Source organism: Branchiostoma belcheri, unplaced genomic scaffold (genome assembly GCF_001625305.1).
Source record: "Branchiostoma belcheri isolate BF01 breed outbred unplaced genomic scaffold, Haploidv18h27 scaffold189, whole genome shotgun sequence".
Taxonomy (NCBI): domain Eukaryota; kingdom Metazoa; phylum Chordata; class Leptocardii; order Amphioxiformes; family Branchiostomatidae; genus Branchiostoma; species Branchiostoma belcheri.
Window position 1 is genome coordinate 229989 of NW_017803368.1, and position 20243 is coordinate 250231.

The 20243-nt window shown below is 44.7% G+C and overlaps 1 protein-coding gene across 5 annotated transcripts in view; it reads left to right on the forward strand.

Annotated features, from left to right (window-relative positions):
• Nucleotides 1–571: 571 nt before the first annotated feature.
• The window catches only part of LOC109467720 (fibrillin-2-like), a 162390-nt gene continuing 142718 nt past the window's right edge, over nucleotides 572–20243 (forward strand). For 3 of the 5 annotated variants that reach the window (XM_019765766.1, XM_019765770.1, XM_019765769.1), the window contains exons 1-2: nucleotides 573–1313; nucleotides 2268–2454. In XM_019765766.1, the coding sequence (XP_019621325.1) occupies nucleotides 2306–2454 (149 nt within the window). In that variant the 5' untranslated portion in view covers nucleotides 573–1313; nucleotides 2268–2305. Of the gene's footprint in view, nucleotides 1317–2267; nucleotides 2455–20243 lie in introns of all 5 variants that reach the window. The other 2 variants (XM_019765768.1, XM_019765767.1) reach the window with 2 other exon arrangements.

Here is a 20243-nt window from a genome sequence, read left to right on the forward strand (position 1 = left end):
AAAGTCTACTCTCCAAGCAGTGGTTAGGGTTTTGTTTTATTTTTGGCGTGTTTTTAGACTTTTATCGGGGTTTCTTTTTTGCACTGGAATTGTTCTTTCACTGGGTTGGGTGAAAGAAAATTCCAGTGCAAAAAAGAAACCCCGATACAAAGCCTAAAAACGCGTTAAAAATACCCAAAACCCTAATCGACCTAAAAGACCTACCGACCGACCAAATATCAAGACAATCCATCTATAAGCCTTCTTGAGCTATCGTGTTTATACACACACACACACACACACACACACACACACACACACACACACACACACACACACACACACACACACACGCACACAAACACAAACACACACACACACACACACATGCAGAGAGAGAGAGAGAAAACGAAACGAAAACATGATTCAAGAAGATTCGAACATTTTCGACAAATCTCCATCCTCCCTTTGCTGCACTTTGCTGCTTCATTTTGCTGCATGCTTTCCTACACGGTAGTAACCTTCCTTTGCCTCCAAGCTGGAGCACAAATGTCTCTTCCCATTCACATCTGTTATTGTTACGTACGTAGACAAGCTTTTCTCCACGCTAGAGCTGTGGCGGCAAGGACACGCTTAGCTGATCTTTAGCTGCCTGCTCGCAGTCTGAGCTTGCAGGGGTCTTCTAGGAGGCGCTGACACAACGGAGCGGGGTAGGTTTGGGCTGGGGAGCGTCGCGTCAGTCGCCGTGGAAAAGGTGCTTTTGTTGACGTGAAACCGGAGAGCCCTCCTTGTAGCACGCTTGGGGTGCTCCCGCTATACCAGCCCCGGAGCCAGACGTAGTCTACCGCGCGCACGCAGGGAGGTAGGGAGGTTTTGGTTCGGCACGGGAACCCGTGCAGTTTTACAGACTAGCTCGCTCCGGTTTGGACCTCACAGCCCTCGTGGAGTGTGGGGTCGACGATCAGGGGACACAGAAACCCGCCATTCTGGAACCAACTTCTCGTCTAGACGCTTGAGCGGTGCAGAGACCAACATAAAAACCAGAGAAGAAAATCTGAACGCTGGAATTATCCCCCAGACGCTTGTGTGTGCTACAAGCAATTTCTCATTTCGTGTAAACTTTAGCCAGTCCCGCTGCCAGACGGGCATTGTTCTGAATTTTCGACTCGGAGAGAGAAGGGGGCAACCATTCCGAGCTGAGGAAAGAACGGCAGCCCTTGTTGGAAGGCCTTACTTACATCACGTGTTTCAGATTTCGGATAGCGACCGTGCCCTTCTCCGGATATTAGCCGCCTTCGGCTTGATAGCCCTGCCTGACGCTTGACACGTCTGTAAAGGTATGTCAACTTTTCTTTTGAACGCACTATAGCAGCCTTGCAGGAGATACGAATCCACTAGATTTATAACATTGTACGTTAGTCTACTGCCACCGCTTTTTAAAAAGATTTTCTGGTGACGAGACCTAGCCGAACAAACATGGTTTTCAGTGGGCTGTCAGAAAGTGGTTTGTATGAGTCCGGCGGGAGTGCTTTTGTGGGTGGGTTTTAGGTAACCCCAGCTGTGACACAGACTCCCTCCGCGCTCTCAAGTGCACAGCGCGAGGATCGCGAGGAGTTTTCAAGGAAGCGTGATAGCAGATTTCAAAGAGACGATGCGTCTGTACGCTGCACGTGCAAAGTAGCACTGCTGTTGCCTATCACACTCACTTCTCGACGTTACCCACAAGCCTGGCTTCCTCTGGTGTCAGCGTTCCGACAGCACTATGTAGCAAGAACAGGTGTTCTGTGCTAACGTTGCACAGGCGTCGGGAAAAGGGGGGCATAGTTGGGCACAGAACGGGGACGTCGCCTGTTTCCAATCTAAATCGACTCCTTCATCTACCCATAATTTGGAATAACGTTTCACCTGCTGTTGACATTCTGTCTTCTTCAGTTACGGTACAAGCATTATCTGTGGACCAAAACCCGCCCCGGTGCCAGCTTCTAAAAATTCCGAACGCATACCTTGGCACACCGCGTTTGTACGGGCACACTCAACTATTATTTCAAACAAGGAGTTAAAGAGAACCTCCTTGCTACAAGTGTCCATTCCCCTTGCCTTTTTTCTCTCAGAATGACCGTGTCCTTGAGGTGACCTATGCATACACTGGGTGCGATCCAAGCTGACAAGAACAATGAACCCTTTATGAGCCCTCAGGCCTGTACGTTTTTTTATTGTTCGTCCGTTCGTGACGTGCCGACTCGCCTCGTTCTCGTACTAATTTCCTGTCCTCCCGGCTTTTCTCCCACAGCTGCCCGGAGCGGCGGGACACCCCCGGCCGGGAAACATGGAGATAAACACGGTCTTCAGATGGTGCTATTGTTGTTTGATAACTCTCGTCGGATATGGACTCGTCACGGGAGAACAAGAGCCTTTGGAAGGGATAGACGTTGGGAGAGTAAAAAGAACTGGCAAAAGTGCTTCGGTTTTGACAGGGTGAGTACTCGACAATAGTTGTTATATTTGCATTCTTCTAGGCAAGGTTGTTCTAGGCTACACCGTAAGTTGCCATCGTTAATTGCCTGTAGCCTACTCGTGCTAAAATTTTCCTAACTTTCTTTGTTTGTAACAGTATCATGTGTCCATCTATATCCACTGACCATGAAATATACGACCAATATCTTCTAGTACAGTCAGGTATTGTTTTAGGAGTAACAGAGCATGTGTTGGCGCTGTGTATTTCTTCAGGACAGGTAGAACTCTGGAAAGCACATTTGGTATAACGAGCAAGCACCAAGTTTGTTTGAAGTTGGGTGTCAGTACGTGACAAGAATGGTTATTTGTAGTGAGTCGGGGGAACTCCCAACCGGATAGGCCGAATCCCCCAGACGCCTGGAGCCTGGACAAACACACACAAGACCGGCAACTTAAACAATGGAGGGCGGCGTGTTACATAGCTCGATAGTCATAAATAATAGTATTGGTTACATAGAGGTTTGCTTTTCCCGTGACTTGAGAAAACTAGACTGCTCTGTACGTGCGTAAGTCCGAAGTAGGTTATGACTTTTTAATTAACTGTATAATGGTGCCAAAGTGACCCCTGCCCCAGGTCTTGTTATCGTCTGTTTACCGGATGGTATAGCGTGACATTAGGTAATCTCCTTGGTGGGCCTGGGGCACACCAGTTGTCATGGGAGCAGGTGACCTGTTGCCAGGGTAACCATAGATAACAAAGGTCTCTCCGAGTATTCGTGTATGATATACATCAGAGAATTGCCTTTTTATGTTTACCGAAGGAAACATATTGTTTTTGCTCAGTTTCTTCTTCTTCTTCTTCCGTTCCAAACACCTAAAAACATCAATATTTTTGTAGTTAGAGCCTAAATGAAAATGAAATTCAGCAAGCTGGTAGGTTGGTACATCAGACACTGAACTTTGTTCATTTTGGCCAACATAGAGGTAAACATATTGCATTTGCTTGCAAATGATACCTTTCTAGTTCTATTGTTTTTTAATTGTTGTAGAAAGGTCTACTCAAGTACATACTATTTATGTCGACACAGGAAAAGGTGGCCGGATCCAAATTAAAAAGATCTGATCGGGTGTCTTCACCCGTTTTCGCTTGTCAAGGAAAGGCCGTGCAGTGTTCCTGCGCTTGGCAAGCCGCAGCTGTGAAAGCTTGCCCCACTTGTCAGACATGGCTAGCCGGCTATAACTCGCTGACGACGCTGAGAAAGTCGTAGCAGCAACAACCCGCTCGTAGATTTTATCCATATGTGTGTGTTGCAACTCACAACAACACTGGGAAAGTCTGGCCCGGTCTTCTTTCGTTACCATCTAGTGGTTTCCAAGAGAGTCGGTCGTTTCTCAACTTCCAACACATGACATCCTTTGTTTACCAAACTAATCTTAGCATTCCTCGCAAATCGTCGACTTCTGCCACTGTCGATTATAAACAAGGAGATATCATTCTCTCTTATCTGGATGCCTGGGCTCGTAGCTAGCTGGCTTCGCTTCAACAAGGAAAGAAATCCAATTAAAAAGGTTCGAAAGCGTTTGCAAAGTCTGTGTAAACTTGTTGATTCTCGCGCATTTTGTTTACCAATTCCATTGGAGTGACCGTGCACACAAACTTTCTTTGTTTGCCACAATTTGTACGCGCCAGGGTCTGAGTGGGTGGCAAACACAAATGTTTAGATGGCTGGAAGACGGGGATGTACACACTCAGCCTGCGCAAAGATTTACACGTTCTCGTGGTGATGGGTGGTCGGTCGGACGGTGCCTGACTGAGAAACAAGACCGTCCTCGAGCCTTCGATGGATGAGAGATGGTGGCAATTTTGTCCCAAAACCTTCACTAGGCTTCCCTGTGTTCCTACGGGGTTACGAATGGTAGAATTCGGTAAAAAGGGAAATAGTTGGGTATGAGAGAGTCAGTGGGGGGGGGGTCGTCTCTTTTCCATCCTAACTAATGAACTCTTTAGTGACCAAACTCCCCTGGCTCCCAAATTGGCTAAATTTTACTAGTTTTGAACCAGCGGTGATAGTAGTCTGGTAGAGACTTTTAAACCTCCTTGAGACTACCAAAATCCCGTCACAAAAACACTTTGTGCTAAAAAAAAAAAATTCTGGGACATGAACACATCGGCTTGCTCTCGCGATAACTGAATTCACGAGTCGCAAATTGCTACGGAACGAGTGACTGATTGACTGACTGATTCCTCCCAGTCAATTAGAGAATATATACCTCGGGTCATCAGGGCCAATCTGTGCAAGATGGGCCACAAGTTACTAAACCAGCCTCCCGGAGAGGAGCGATGCTGCGTAGTTTATGTCTTGAGAAATTCTTGGTAATGATCAAATCTCGTAATGTAAACAGACAAACGTGTTAGAAGGGTTGTATGGTTTCCCTCAGGGACTCCAGGCCGCCTAATTACATCATAACATCCTCGTCCGTGTAGTTATTCAATTACGATCATTGATAACGATAGTAACAGCAGGTCACACAGATGACCACAAGAACCGTCAAGTATTGACTCTTTTATCATTCTTCTTTATTCATGATCAGCCCCAATTTCTAAGATTATTAGCAGTAACGTAGGTTGCAGTCTGTGAAGTTGACCGCCTTTCACTCTACACCATCAGACGACACTTTGGTCAGGAATTATTTCCCGCGTAAAAACGAACGTGACAGACATGGTTGAACTGCTGCCGTCCAAAGGCGGCCATTCCTCACCATCAAGGTCAAACATTTCCTAAACTAACAAAGTTACAACAGGAAGGCTCTAGACCTACTAAATTTTGCAGACGACAAGTCTTACATTACACACTTTCCTGGCAAGGGTCTTTGGTGGATAAATTTCATCTTGAAAGACGTCGAAATATGTTGTCCTTTTTATTAATTTCTTTGTAGTCTTGAGTTTCTCGTCACGTAAACAAATGAAACATCAAAGACGTGGTTTGTATCTACATTTTGCCCCCTGTCTAACATCTCATCGCACCACGGGAAAAACAGAAAAGGTCACAGCTGGCGAGCGTGGGGCTGATACAAAAACACTGATAGCAGGGCGTCGGGATTGCTCGTGACAACATTGTCAATCTTGGTGGGGTCTTGTGTGCATTGCATAATGCACAACTATCTCATTCCTGATGTAAAGCGCCTGTTTCTCCCTACCTAAGCAGAGGTTTGGGTTTTGGGGTTATTTTCAGCGTGTGTTTAGGGTTTTTTTATCGGAGTTTCTCTTTTGCACTGAATTGTTTGGGTTTGGTGGGGAAAAAAATTCAGTGCAAAAGGGAAACCCCGATAAAAAAGCCTAAAAACACGCCAAAAATAACCCCAAACCCAAACCTCTGCTTGGAGAGTAGCCTCTCCCGCCGTTTGACAAATGGAAGAGCCCTAAAGGTGCTGCTACTGCAGCGCATAGTGACAGGGCGTGAACCCGTCCGTCAACGTGCAAAGGGCGTGAACCTGCACCAGCAATTTTCTTCTTCGTACTTGTGAGGTAACATTTTAGCTGCACTACAAATCACCTTGATTGAACCAAATACCAACAGTGTAAGTAAGAGCCGTCCACGAACAACTTGGGAAGGATGTATTGTTCTCAAAATCATCAACAGTTGTGTCAAACTGCAGTGTTTCTAACCGTTGACGTTGGGAAAAAATTCACAACAAGGCCGAAGCTGAAACGTGTTGACCCAAGGCCTCTACGAGGAGTCGGGAGCGACAAACTGTTCTCTTAGCGCGGACCAATATTAAATCTCCAAGCAGATTTCTCTCGGTGGCAAAAAGACAGTACCAAATTGGCCAGGCAGTATCCATTAGCCAGAGAAGGTCCGCGGTCACCGTTGGTGGGGGTCAGGACAAAAAAAAAACGGTCATATATAAAAATGTAACGATCATTCCCCCACAACCTCTGCTTGGAGAGTACGGACCAACACCCCATGACATATCATCTGTTTATTTGGCCAATTTCTACTCTTTCCAGCCGCTTCCCGAAGCTTGGTAGAGGCAAACTGTTCTAGCTCTTATCGTGGTCCAACTCCCCTGGTATATCATCTGTCTATCTAGCTAATTTCTACTCTTTCCAGCCGCTTCCCGAAGCCTGGTAGAGACAAACTGTTCTCTTTATAGCGTGCTCCAACTCCCCTGGTATATCACTTGCTGGTTGGCCAGTTTGTACTCTTTCCAGCCTCCCCCCGAAGCCCGGTAGAGGCTGTCACTCACCCGTAGTAGACGTACAATACGTCAACAGGTGCCTTAGTTACCGAAACAGTCCCGCGGAGGAAATATCTGTAAAGCGAGGCGGAGTTGAGATGACTGACATAGAACAGCCTGAAAGAACAGGAAGAGACCGGTGTTGTCCCGGTGTGTTTAGTAAATACACCTTGCGGTGTCGGGGCTTGATTTAATTGACACCTTTTGTCGCTATTGTAGGAACGGGCACCGGACACCACTACATTATTACTCACGTCATGGTCAGGCAGGGGGTCAGTCATTGTAGAACTGGTGAAAGTGTAAACAACCTTGGATAGTAGACCTACCCTGGACATTTCTTATTTCTAGCTGTAAATTAAATATATAACTGTCACATGGTTAGATCTGCATTTATGCATTAGGCCACACCAATTTAATTTGTTGCTTCTCGGATCGCCCTGTCCAATTTTTTCTCATTTGCAAAAAAAAAAAATTCTAGGTTCTAAATTAACTGCAAAATGCTCAATGAAAGAGTCCTTTTCTTCCTAGTTGTTAAGTTTTTCAATGTAACAATGCAATTTTGTTTCATTAAAAGTGGCTCATATTGTAACATTTCAACTATCATGGGGTGCCTTGGCCTGTTTTTTTTTTGCCCTGTCGCTCCTGTTTTTTTTTCTAAAATAATCCGAGAAACAACAAAATAGATTGGTGTGGCCTTACAGATATAAAAACGTGTAGGTGGTAGAAGACGAGGCTACAAGGGTAATTGGTCAACGAAAGCTTATGACCCATCAACTTTAACGTCAAAACATCAAGACAGAATCTCTTTTTTAATATGATTACACTAGATGTTATAAGTGCCAACCGAGTTCCTATTCATTAAAATCATGTTCGGCTGATCGAGCTGCACCTGCGTGATATTCATACAATAATGAACTTTATTGCATAACACTTCCTCAGTACTGGTACATACATTTGCATTACAGTTCCATATCTTCTGCTAAACTAGCCTGGGTACCATCCGGATTTTCGCTCCGCAACGCTCGAAAAAAATCGAAGCGAAAATCCGGATGGTACCCAGGCTACTGCTAAACTACCTAACACAAGAGTGTGTAGTATGGGCTGATATGATATAAATATCTAATAACTATTACATGTAACATGTATATATAAATGTCTAATGTATTCTAGTCTTTTCAACTTCTTCTCGCTTCTTAGTAATTGTATAAATGTAAGTATAAATGCTGTATGTGTAGTTAGATTTGGTTTATCAAAGGAATATAAATTTTTCTTTACTTGTTACGAATCCGAAGAGGGGAAATTTACTTAAAACATGACCGAAGAGTATGCGTCTATCACTGTCACATAGAGGGCAACCTATGGTGAAAAGTACTTCGTCCTCTACTCTATCTAGACTATATAATATAGAGTGATAGCAAGGACATGAATGGCCATGGTGATAGCTATCTGTCCGCTTCGAATTCTCCCCTTCCATGTGATTTTCCACCAGTAGCTGCATGACTCTGGCACGGGACCTTCACGTGTCTCTGGTGCTACTTTTCCACTCATGTCGCAAAAACATCCTGCCATTGTGTCAGGCTACCCCGTGCCAAGGGGAAACACACACTCTCCACTTCCTTACCAACCAACAAGAAGGGAGCAAAGTCTTCTTTCAAGGGACGTGCCATTGTCGATGTTGACAGGATATGCAGTTGTCCCATTGTGTGTGTCTGGCGTCGAGCTAGCCGTGGTGTTGGCACAATGGAGACCACGTGCCGTCTGCACTTGACACGCTAAACTAAACTGTTTCAAGTGCAAGTGTTGACTAAACAGTGTGCACGCCAAAATGCAAACATATCATTTCCTGTGAACCGTTCTGCCAGGCATATAAGAACCGAAGCTTTGTGTAAAAAAATTCGGTGTCAAGAATGTAGATTTTTGAGCTCATATTCTTCAAAGTTATGTTGTTGACCTTCTAATTATGGCTGCCTTTTTTTTTCTCGATGCTAAAACTAGTGGGTGTGCGAGAATTTTGTCAGACTGAATCGCCATGATGAATTTGGTATTTGCCCATCCTAGACATCTCATATAGCCCTCCCCTAGAGGCCTTTTCTGTCATATGTGCAGCTGCTAGTCGTCGCCTTAACCTTGTCGTTTGCTAAGGCGAGGAATCACATTCTTGCACACACAAGTTCAGTGGATACAAGAAGACTTCCAACAAGACTAGGGGAATTTGGAAGGACGTGCCACGCTGCCTGTGTTTGCCTTGGGTCAACAATGGCATTCTGATGGTAGCCAGGGCTCTCCACCAGAAGCGTTCAGTACTACACGTGCAACGAAGGTTAAGAATGTGGAACAGTCAGAGTTAAAAGATTGGTTTCAATGCCTGCAGTCATTGCATTCAATCCAAATCAATGTTACTATAACTAAACCATGCCCGTAGCCGGGGGGGGGGTTCGGGGGGTTCGGAAGTAACCCCCACAAGGCTCAAAGGTCCACTTTTTGGTCCACTTTTTATGTAAAGGTCCAAGATTTTTCTTGAAAACATGGACTGGAATCGAAGAAAAAACTGCTCCCTTTGTCATTGAATAAAAATTTATCTCTAATTTTTTCTTGGAAATCCTCTCAAAAATGCACGAAATGCCATTTTAGAAGGTTCAATTTTCAAAATTTTCTGGGGGAGCATGCCCCCGGACCCCCCTAGGAACCTCGCGCCTACGGCGCTCGAGGTCCCCTCAAGCAGTGGGAAGAACCCCCCCCAGTCAAAATCCTGGCTACGGGCATGTAAACTCCGTACATTGACGAAGGCTGGCTTCTCTCTTATATTATTACCTGACGTCGACCAATGTTTGGTTAATATTTGATCATAACGGCACAGGGTGGTCAAAAGAAAGTGTATGTCCCTGGTCAATTCATCAAATTTGAAATGATTTTGGAAGGAGGGTGTCGGTGTGTGTGTGACAACAGACCCCACACTAACCTCACCATTAATCAGAACAATACGTCATTATTTGAGCTGCATACATCCGTCACTTTACCTCACTTCTGTATACTCTCTAAACAAAGGCTTTAATAGGCGCCGGCATAGGCATTTTTAATCGGGCTTTCCTTTTTGTACTGGTCACTGGTGCAATAGCTCAATTGATAGAATGCTCGCTTTGTAACCGGGAGGTCGTGAGTTCAAACCCCGGCTGGGTCATACCAAAGACTTTAAAAATGGTACACACTTCTTTCTCTGCTTAGCACTCAGCACATATGAGAAAGAGTGTGGGAAGGTCAAACACATAGCACTACCAGCGGACTAGTTCCCTGCTGTAGTGCCTTGCACAACTGTGTGTCGCCCAAGGGCTACGGAAATGGACATGGGCACCAAAACCCTATGCTCTGCATAGAGCACGGGTAGACTGGTGACCAAATGGATGGTAAATGGATACTGCCCATCAAAAGGTCTGCCTGGAGATAAAATAGTCAGTAGTTCACGTAGACCACATCACCTCTGATAACCAACGGTCTTATTTCTTCTCGGTCGGCAGCTAGCCAGACCTGAGGTCTCTGATTTTCCCATGAGACTGTCCTCAGATCGCACAAGTGGAGACAGAATTGTGGTTTGCATTACTACTTTCTCTCCGTTGTAATTACGCGATCCTGACCTTCATGATTGCCTTGTGTGTCAACTGTGAAGGAAACATGTTCAAACTCCAGTGTAGAAGGACTTTGTGTGTCTCAGGTCTATATAGTTCGCTACAGGGGGCGCCATGTCAACGAACCTGTGTTGCTTTCCGTTCGTCCTTGAACACAACCAGCTATATATGTCCTTGAACACATCGGAAGAGGGGAACAAAAGATTGGCCTCTTCTCATCTGATCGCATCTTTAAAACCTTCAATCAATCAATCATCCGCGGGCATCATGTTCTGATGCATGGCGGCTACAGTCATGTACAGGTCCCTCCAGGTTGATCTGTCACCGGCACAGACCCTCCAGTTTCCCAGTTGTCTCTGACACCCAGCTCCCCAAGTGTGGGGAAGAGCTGGTCTTGCCATCTTGCCCTAGGGCGACCCCTTGGACGTCTCCAGGTTGGGTTATAGCCTCCTTTTCAGGCGTTCGGTCTTTTTTTAGCCCCCCCCCCAAAAAAAAATAAACGACCGATCCGGGAACGCCTGAAAAGGAGGCTAGTTGTGTTAGGTTGTGAGGTCAACAGTTTGATGACGTCCTGGGTAGGAACAGCTCATAATTACCTTCGCCATGAAGGTTATGTTTTCAGACGCGTTTGTGTGCGTGTCTTGATATTTGGTACGTGGGTAGGTCTTGATGAGAACTCGAAATGATTAGATCATGGGCCCCCTGTCTGCAGAATCCGTATTTGATACTATTTAGGCATGCTAGCGTCAAACAAATTTGGTTGGTAGGTAGCTCTTGTGCTGGGGAAGAAGTGACGTGAGTTTGGGCCCCCTAGCAGCTTAGTCTGGAACTGCAGGGGCGTTTGTTGAAAACTATTTAAAGGAGGATAACTCAAGAGCCGGTTTGACTGATGTGGCGAAGGGATTGTGGTGCTCAAGAGCCAGAGCATGTTTTTAGTTACAGTTTATGTCCTGAACTCGGACGTGAATCGTATTATACACAGGGAAAATACATTGCCATGCTGTATAACGTAACTGAAGTTAAAAAAAAACATACACGTTAGTAGAATGTCAAATTCAGAAAACGTATTTTTGTCCCACCCTGAAATTGTTTTTGATATGTGGCAAGCCGCTCAGACACCAAAGAAAAACATTCTGCAGTAGGAAAACCGGCAGAGTGCAGGATCGGTCAGCCCTTCATCCTAAGTACTTCCAAATGTTGAAGGTTGCGATCTGCGGTTTTTCTTGTAGGTTGCAAGAAAAACGCCTTTCTATAGGAAGCACTTACGACTTAGTCCCTTCTCCCACTCACTAGAAGGTCATCCCTGAACTTCAAAGACCACCTCGTCAACGTCAAAGCCCCAAACCCAAGAAAATAATAACTGTTTTCTGGCCGTTCGCTCAGAAGCCGGGTTATGGTGACCTCGTACTAAATGTGGGAAGCCCAGACGGCATATGTCGTGGTGGGCTGTTGATTAGCCTGGTATCCAGTCTGATCGTGGCCGGGGCCGAAAGAGCTCTGTCCCGCCCACCTCACATAGGTTTCCCGGTGTGTATTATTAGCGTAACTCTCCTACCGGGACGGTCTGTTGCACTGGGCGGGGGAATCTATTAGAGCCCCCGAAGGCACAACCTGCCCGAACACCCCAATAAGAATACCCCCAATCACGTAAGATTGGATACCAGGCTAGCTAGCTGTTGATCGTTGATCCGCACTGGACCGAACCTGACTCCATACCTCTGGCGTACATGAATAAGGGGGAGATTCACAAAATAACGGTTTGAAGTGTGCAATTTCGCTTGAAAACTTACTAATGCATCCCTATCAACGTCTGATTGTAGCCTTTCACTGGTCAGAAGTAGACACAATGCCGCATGACCTGGAGACACATGTGGATTTTAGTCGGTTTTCCACTGTATATTTTAGATGCGGGTATTTGGACACTCGTGATTGTGTAGTTAGCTGTGTGGAAGAACGTTGCTCTGCAAGATCAAGAGGCGAACTCACTAGTAAAGTACTCCCTGCCTGGTTTTAATCATCAATCCTAGTTTTTACTAGGCGGCTTGAGCTCTGACTACTTACTGTGCAGTGTCCCCACTCTGCGCACTCTCGCAGTGCAAACCATGTTTTCTGTGCGAGACTTATTTGAAATGAAATGAAATACCTTTATTGTACATTCATGCCACGACGGGCTAGGTACAGGTCAAGATATAACAGACACAAAACAAACGTATATAGAAAATTGGAGACAAGAGATGCACTACTTGACTCAGACATACATCCGTAAGGAACATACAAGGATACTATACTAGGTTAATACAAAGTGTTCTAGTCACTGAGCTAATATAGAGAGGTCAACTTCTTCTCGCTTTTTTGTACAATGGAAAATGTGGGAACAGATCATGTTTGTGATACAGGGTTTGTCTAGACGCATCAAAAATATAAATCTATCATTTGCACTTAAGTGTTCAAAGTATGGGAACTTCTCTTTAATATGATTAAAAAGGACAAATCTTTCATTAGAATATAAAGTACAGTCTAAAATAAAGTGTTGTTCATCTTCTATTCTATTCATGTTACAGTATTGACAGAGTCTATTCTGGAGAGGAATGCGGTTGTGCCTTCCCGTTTCAATGAGTAATTTGTGGCAACTTATTGTAGACGACAGGTTGCCCGGCGCGCAAGTTTTTTTTGCACACAAAACAGTCTTTTTAAGTTTACAATGACTAAGCTCCCTGCAGCGGCTCAGCTTATGGCATTCGAAACAAACTGTGTCCCGCCAGGGCCAGCATCTGTACGATACCTGTACAGGTAGCCTGGCTTACGGCTCGCCTTCTAAAATTAATGGTCTTGCATGACGACAATCTGAAATATGCAACCTGAGAAAAATAAGTATTTCGAACCATGCTACACTGGCTTTCCAGTTGTTGGAACGCTTCAACGTGATCAGTTACTTCCTTCGTCCCAGAGACAATGGTCTTTCTTTATCAGACACACTTTAAAATAAGACTGTCATGTGAAGTCTTCAAATTCTCCTAGCCATCGGAAGAAAAACGGAAAATCTATTTGTCTTAGTTTTTTTCCGTCATATTTATACAGGGTTTCCCACTCAGTGATAACCCTACTTTTCAGTGGGGCCCTGTATCTCTCTCTCTATCTCTCTCTCTCTCTGTCTTTCTCTGTCTCTCTCTCTCTCTCTCTCTCTGTCTGTCTTACTCTGTCTCTCTCTCTCTGTCTTTCTCTGTCTCTCTCTCTCTCTGTCTGTCTCTCTCTGTCTCTCTGTATCTCTCTCTGTATCTCTCTCTCTCTGTCTTTCTCTGTCTCTCTCTCTCTCTCTCTGTATGTCTTTCTCTGTCTCTCTCTCTCTCTGTCTGTCTTACTCTGTCTCTCTCTCTCTGTCTTTCTCTGTCTCTCTCTCTCTGTCTGTCTCTCTCTGTCTCTGTCTCTCTGACTCTGTCTGTCTCTCTGTCTCTCTCTGTCTATGTCTCTCTGTCTCTCTCTCTCTCTCTGTCTCTCTGTCTGTCTATCTATCTCTGTCTCTCCCTCTCTCTCTCCCTCTCTCTCCCTCTGTCTCTCCCTCTCTCCCTCTCGATCCCTTTCCCTCTCCCCCCCTCTCTCAGAGGGGTCAGAGGTTAGGCCAATTTTTGCATTTGATTTTAAAAGTAGACATGTCTACATATGTCTTTATAGCGTGTGGCAGACGGTTCCAGAGGATAGGTCCTGATTGTGAGTGGGCACGTATCGCAGAAAACAACTACCAGATGATGATAGATTTAGATGAAAGGGAAAGAGGACATAAAGATAAAACTCGTGTAAAAGATAACAAGTATGTCAAGTGGATCTAGTGGAGCCAAGGTAGCGCTACGTCTGGAAGTTAACCTATTTAGGGAACCTAACGCAACTGTTCCTTTCAAGTAGGATAAGCCCTTTACTTGGGAGATTGGCCCCCGTGGATTCTTCTGATGTGATTTGCTAATCTCCAGGCAGATTCTGTGGGGCAAGGGGAGTTAATATTGGTATCCTGTAACCATTGGCCACCTGTAACCATTGGCCGGCCCACGGGGCTATTGGACACTCCTCTGGCCAATGGATACTAGTGCTGCATACTAGTACCTAAACCCAATTTTAGGTTCAGGTCCGGATTCAAGTCCAGAGGTTTAGGTTCAGTTCCGGACTTGTAAGTCCGGACCTAAACCCAAGGCATAAACAAAATTGCATGTTGGCAACCCTGCAATGTTGTCTGGGTGAAAATTTGGCCACATAACATGGAGACCGATACTTGACGATGCCCGATGGCAATGTTTTCTGCATTTTGCAGCAAAGATTTTGCAATGTACGGAAGGTTTTAGGTGGTTGGAAAGAAAGGGGGTATGTGAAATGGTCTTTTATGGTAATAAGTCCGGACTCGGTTCTTGACTTTTGTGTTTTTTTTTTGGACTTGAACCTAAACATTCTTACAAGTCCGGATCCAAGTCCAGTGAGCCGGTATGCAGCCCTAATGGATACTGCCTTGCCATCGTATGGTATGCTTGGAGATTGCCTTGCCCCTCAGAATCTGCTCGGGGATCAGTGATTTGTAACGGCCTGGAGGTCCAGGTGTCAGATCGGACAGGTCGGTTACGACGATACAGCAATCCAGACATGTCTGTGGTCAGAACGTACTTGCCACGCATGGTGATTTGTTAGTAGGTTTTTGAAAGCTCCAGGGCTAGTTTCTTTTCAGATTCACCGGCGTTTGTCAAGGGGCCAATGCGAGTTTCTTTGGGTGATATTTGATATTTGCCAGCACTGAACATCTGTTGGTAAATTTGGACATTTCTTGTGACTGTACAAAACGGACAAATTCAAACGTTACTAGTATATATTAGACATGTAACAAAATTGTAACGCTGAACGATGACTATTTCTTAAAGGCATCCAATGCAGTTTTTAGGGCTTGGGAACCCGATTTTTCAAAGTCAATATTCTAGTCACTTATCTACATACTGAGTTGAAACAACACTGCTCCAATGTATAGTGACCCACATGGAGCAAATATACCCAAAATTCTGACGGAAAATGGTTACTGGATGGGCCCTGGGTTGATTGCCTTATTCAGAAAATTTCCAGTTTTGCTGCTCTGAAATCGCATTGGAGGCCTTCAACCTCAGTGTTCTTGTATGAAATACCAGGAACTGAGGAAGTCCTTATCCGGCCTTTTTTTCTATGCAATGCCTGCTGGCGTTATACATGGCCGTGGGTTTCACCTGGTGCCAATTTTCGGGTGACTGAGGAGACCACTTCTTTGCGAAATGTCGTTTGACGGATGTGGTGGATGGTGTAACTATGACAGATCCGCTGACACGCCAGGTTGTGCCAAAGGTCTATCTTGCTGAATCCGTATTTGATATTATTTAGGCATGCTAGCGTCAAAACATTTGGGTGGTAGGTAGCTCTTGTGCTGGGGAAGAAGTGACGTGAGTTTGGGCCCCCTAGCAGCTTAATCTGGAACTGCAGGGGTGTTTGTTGAAAACTATTTAAAGTAGGATAACTCAAGAGCCGGTTTGAGGGATGTGGCGAAGGGATTGTGGTGCTCAAGAGTCAGAATATGTCTGGTTTATAAGGTGTTTTAGTCACAGTTTATGTCCTGAACTCGGACGTGAATCGTATTATACACAGGGGACAATACATTGCCATGCTGTATGACGTAACTGAAGTTAAAAAAAAACCATACACGTTAGTAGAATGTCAAATTCAGAAAAAGTATTTTTGTCCCACCCTGAAATTGTTATTGATATGCATCACTCCGCGGTGATCTCTCTACAGCCAATGACCATGGGCAGGCGACCATGGCCACGGAGTCGGTTGGTATGTCATGAGTTGAACTCCCGCGTCGTTTGGTTAACCTTACAGACACCCTATAACATTGGTGAGATTGCCTGCGTAATTCTAGACAGGGCGGTCACGGTCAAGGACTTGGGGAGTTCTTTTTTCTATTAAAGCAGAATAAATGAAATACAAGCCATCAAGCACAATGAAAAGTAACAAAGATATAATACTACATGAAAATAACAAATTCATATATACAATCTAAGCAAACAATACAAATCAGACAAGTAGGATTCTCTGAATATATTGCACATGCAGCAAAATTTTCATTTAAATTTTGTGCCAAACCGTCGTTTGTCTTGTTCCTGCACAAGATAAAACGTGGGCGTTACACTTACACATGCGCCAAATCCACGCAAGAATAATACTTTGAAATAATATCGATGGGCACATTTCCACACAAACCGTTACGCATGATAAAATCCGCCACGATAGGCCTATAAACTCCCGTGGCGCTACCTCTGCCTACCACACAACAGTTTTCTACTTCGTGCCAAGTCGCGACTACCCAATCACAACACAAGGCTCGAATTTTTCATTAAAGAGCACAGAGCGTGTGCTTTTACACCCCCGACTTCCCGACCTTTTTAACTTATTGTTCATTCCTGTTGTGGAGACTCTGTAACCGTGCACTTATTTCCTCCGTGTAACAAATCAGTACCACCTGCAAACTGGGTCTAACCCGTCAGAGGGGAGCCGAATCGTACCCGTAAAGACAAACAAGATGGTCATATTTTGACACCAGGCCTTGTATACGTCTGTCCTCGACGCCGGGCTAATCTGTCATGACTACCTAGGCGATGACCCTGCAATGTAAGCTATGCTCGCCGCGAAGGCCACCTTGGCGCTCCCCCACTACACTGACGAAGACCTGAAAAAGTCATAAAATACCGGTGGGGCAACGTTGTAAAAATAAGCCTCTTACATGGACAAAAACACACTATCAATCAGTGCCAACAGTAAGAGACAAGTGAGGTCTCTGAAGTGACAAAGGAAAATATCGACATTGTCTTCATTTCCGTCGATCTGCATTGCACAACTATCAACATGGTTACAACTATTCGAATGAAATCTCATCTGTGTTGGTAGACTCCATAGTTAGAACGTTTAAGCTCGTTCCAATCAGCGATTGCATCCCACATCTGACATCCCACATCTGACGAAGATCAACCAAAAATCTATGGTGAGTTCTTTCCTTGTGTTGGAACAAGCTTAAACTTTCTAACTATGGTTACAACTAGTTGGTGGTTTACAGCTGAAAAAAAAACTTTCAGACCTAATGGGGTGTTTTGGAAGAAAGGAAGCTCTTAGGAATTTGAAATCTGAGTATCTATGCACAATGAAGATCCTACTATGCATGATGTACAAAATGACTAATTAACTGGTGGACGTCCCAACCACTAAGTATCAAATACCCAGGGAAGTACAAGAAACAGTCTTGCGTTCAAATATCAGAGTTATCAACTAAGAATTGAGGTGTTCAAAGACACGTATTTTTCAAGAACTATCGTAGAGTGAAACTCGTTACCACCAAGTACATTTGGGGCATCATCACTAGAAAGCTCTTGCAGTTAAATGAAAAGATTGTAGTCTCTACCAGACTATCTACGCTGGCTATATATCGGAGAATAATTGTCAGGGGAGTTTGTAGGTTTGACAGGCCGGAGGGAAAGAAACTACCTCCCCTCGGCCGGACTCCCCTGGCCAATGTTACTCTCTTTTTTGCCGAATTCTACGATCCGTATTCCTGAAGAAAGGCCTGGTGGAGGCTACTAAGATCGGGCGTAACAGGTCGTTCGGTGTAATATTGCTGCCGCTGCGCCGTGTGCCTGCGAAGCCGGTGTGTTACACCGAAGAGCAGTTATACCGGCTATACCGATACATATTCAGACATAGGAGGCACGTGCCATTCTATATTGGGTGGAGATAGAAATGGCCACTTGAACACATCCACCTGAAAAGAATTAGTCTCGATATTGAAGTGAACCTGAAAGTCACATCTTCCGTGACTTCCATTGCACAACATTGATTAGATGTCATATTGCTTCTAACAAAGCGCATCTGAGCTGGGCAGATTTCACATGGGAGAGTCCACAGCGCCCAAGGCCAAAGCTGTATATGTCTACTTGTTTGAAGAAATAAAGAAAAGAACGATCTATCTATCTATCTATCTGTATATATCCATCCATCTATCTATATCTATCTACCCATATCTATCTACTTATCTATCTTTCTCTCTATGCCTTTTGGTCTTGGTGGTTAAGGTAGCCAACATCAACTTGCTGATGATTCTGCTACACTGTAGTATTTGGGCTGTAGAATTTTGGACCACACCCGGGCATGCCCCTACTCTTTTTCGAAAGGTGTGGTGGGGTCTTTAACGTGCTCGAGGTGTGGCTCTCCTCAAACATGGTACCTCCAGTTTACGTCCTATCCGAGGGACGTCCCTAACCGAAGCTAGGTACTCATTTACACCTGAGTGAAGTGAGGAAATTCGTGTAAAGTGCCTTTCCCAAGGGCACAAGATCGGTGACATGGGTGGGGATCGAACCATGGGCCTCTAGGTCCCGAGCCGAACGCGCTACCGCTGCGCCACACGACCCCACTTTTTGCTTCCTTGGTTACCACTGCCTTTTTATGACTCTTATGTCTATTCCATGTCCAATATTTCGATGTTTTTGTGAAGTAAAAGTTGCAATTGCCATTGCCCACGAGGAGCCGGCCAACGTCTTGTCACAGCTTTTCTCTTGGGTATATCTAGGATTGCATCTCTGCGTGCCTGCATGCCCGTTTGTTGGTGTCTGGGTAATGTAGTCTGGGTTTTGATCCGACTCCATAGCCTTGTCTCCTGCCGATAGTCTAGTTGCAGTTGTGCCTGTCACCTGAGGCGTGTATACAGTACAGTATCACCATGCCTACACGTCACGTACTGTAAGGTAGACGCGTCCTTGCTGCAGGCCTCACATTCAAAGAGCTGTCTCTGGGGTGACAGATGACTTGAATCTGTGTGCCCATGCATCATGATTACAGATGTGTCCCCAGTGAGAATGAGTATGGAACGAATTGGACATTCTTAGATAAAAATGGCAATCTTGAATCTTGTGCGCCGATCACAATGGCGGCAGGTGCAGCAAAAAAAGTCGGCGAATTATTTGTTCACGGTAATGATAAATTCGCGGTACAGTGTCAGTGACGAAAACCGAATATAAAAGGACCGCAAAAAATTATGATTTACAGTATATATACGAATTGAAATTGAGTGGGTGAGTGAGTGGGCGAGTGAGTGAGTGAGTGAGTTAGTGAGCGAGCGAGCGAGTGAATGAGGGGTGAGTGAGTGAGTGAGTGTGAGTGAGTGTGAGTGAGTGAATGTGTGAGTGAATGAGTGAGTGTGTGAGTGAGTGAGTGATGAGAGTGAGTGAGTGAGTGAGTGAGTGAGTGAGTGAGTGAGTGAGTGAGTGAGTGAGTGAGTGAGTGAGTGAGTGAGTGAGTGAGTGAGTGATAGTACCCGTGGTGCACGTTTCCTACACAAAGGTCAGGCCAACACTAACACAAAACGTCCTTCAAGACTTGCTAGCAATCACTCCTGGCCCAATGACATCGAGTATAATGAATGAATCTTCATTTGTATGTTCATGGCCATGGGGCTAAATGCATACATCAGAGTGAGATGTTACATGTACATTGTACATCATACTGAGTAACATGATACATAGGATACAAGGATAACAGAATAACAAAAAAAGTCTTAACAACTACTAGAGAATAAACTAATCTAGGTATTGAAGATTTCTTCTCTCTTTTAAATTCACATAGTTTTTCTATTGTTTGGTCATTACTGGTGGACTTGAGATGATAGTGTGTCACGTTCAATATCATACAATTTACAATCAAGTACAAAATGCATTTCATCTTCTACGCTACTAGAGTTACAAACCTCAAATATTATAAGGTATTTAATTACTTAAGATTAGGAACACGTATGAGTTAGTCTTCACCTGATCCAGACCGTCAATTATACTCAATACCTCATATTGACACGATTCGACCCAGGCACTTCGGTCAAGCTGGGATCAAGACAATTTTATTCCCTCACGTCCAGATTGA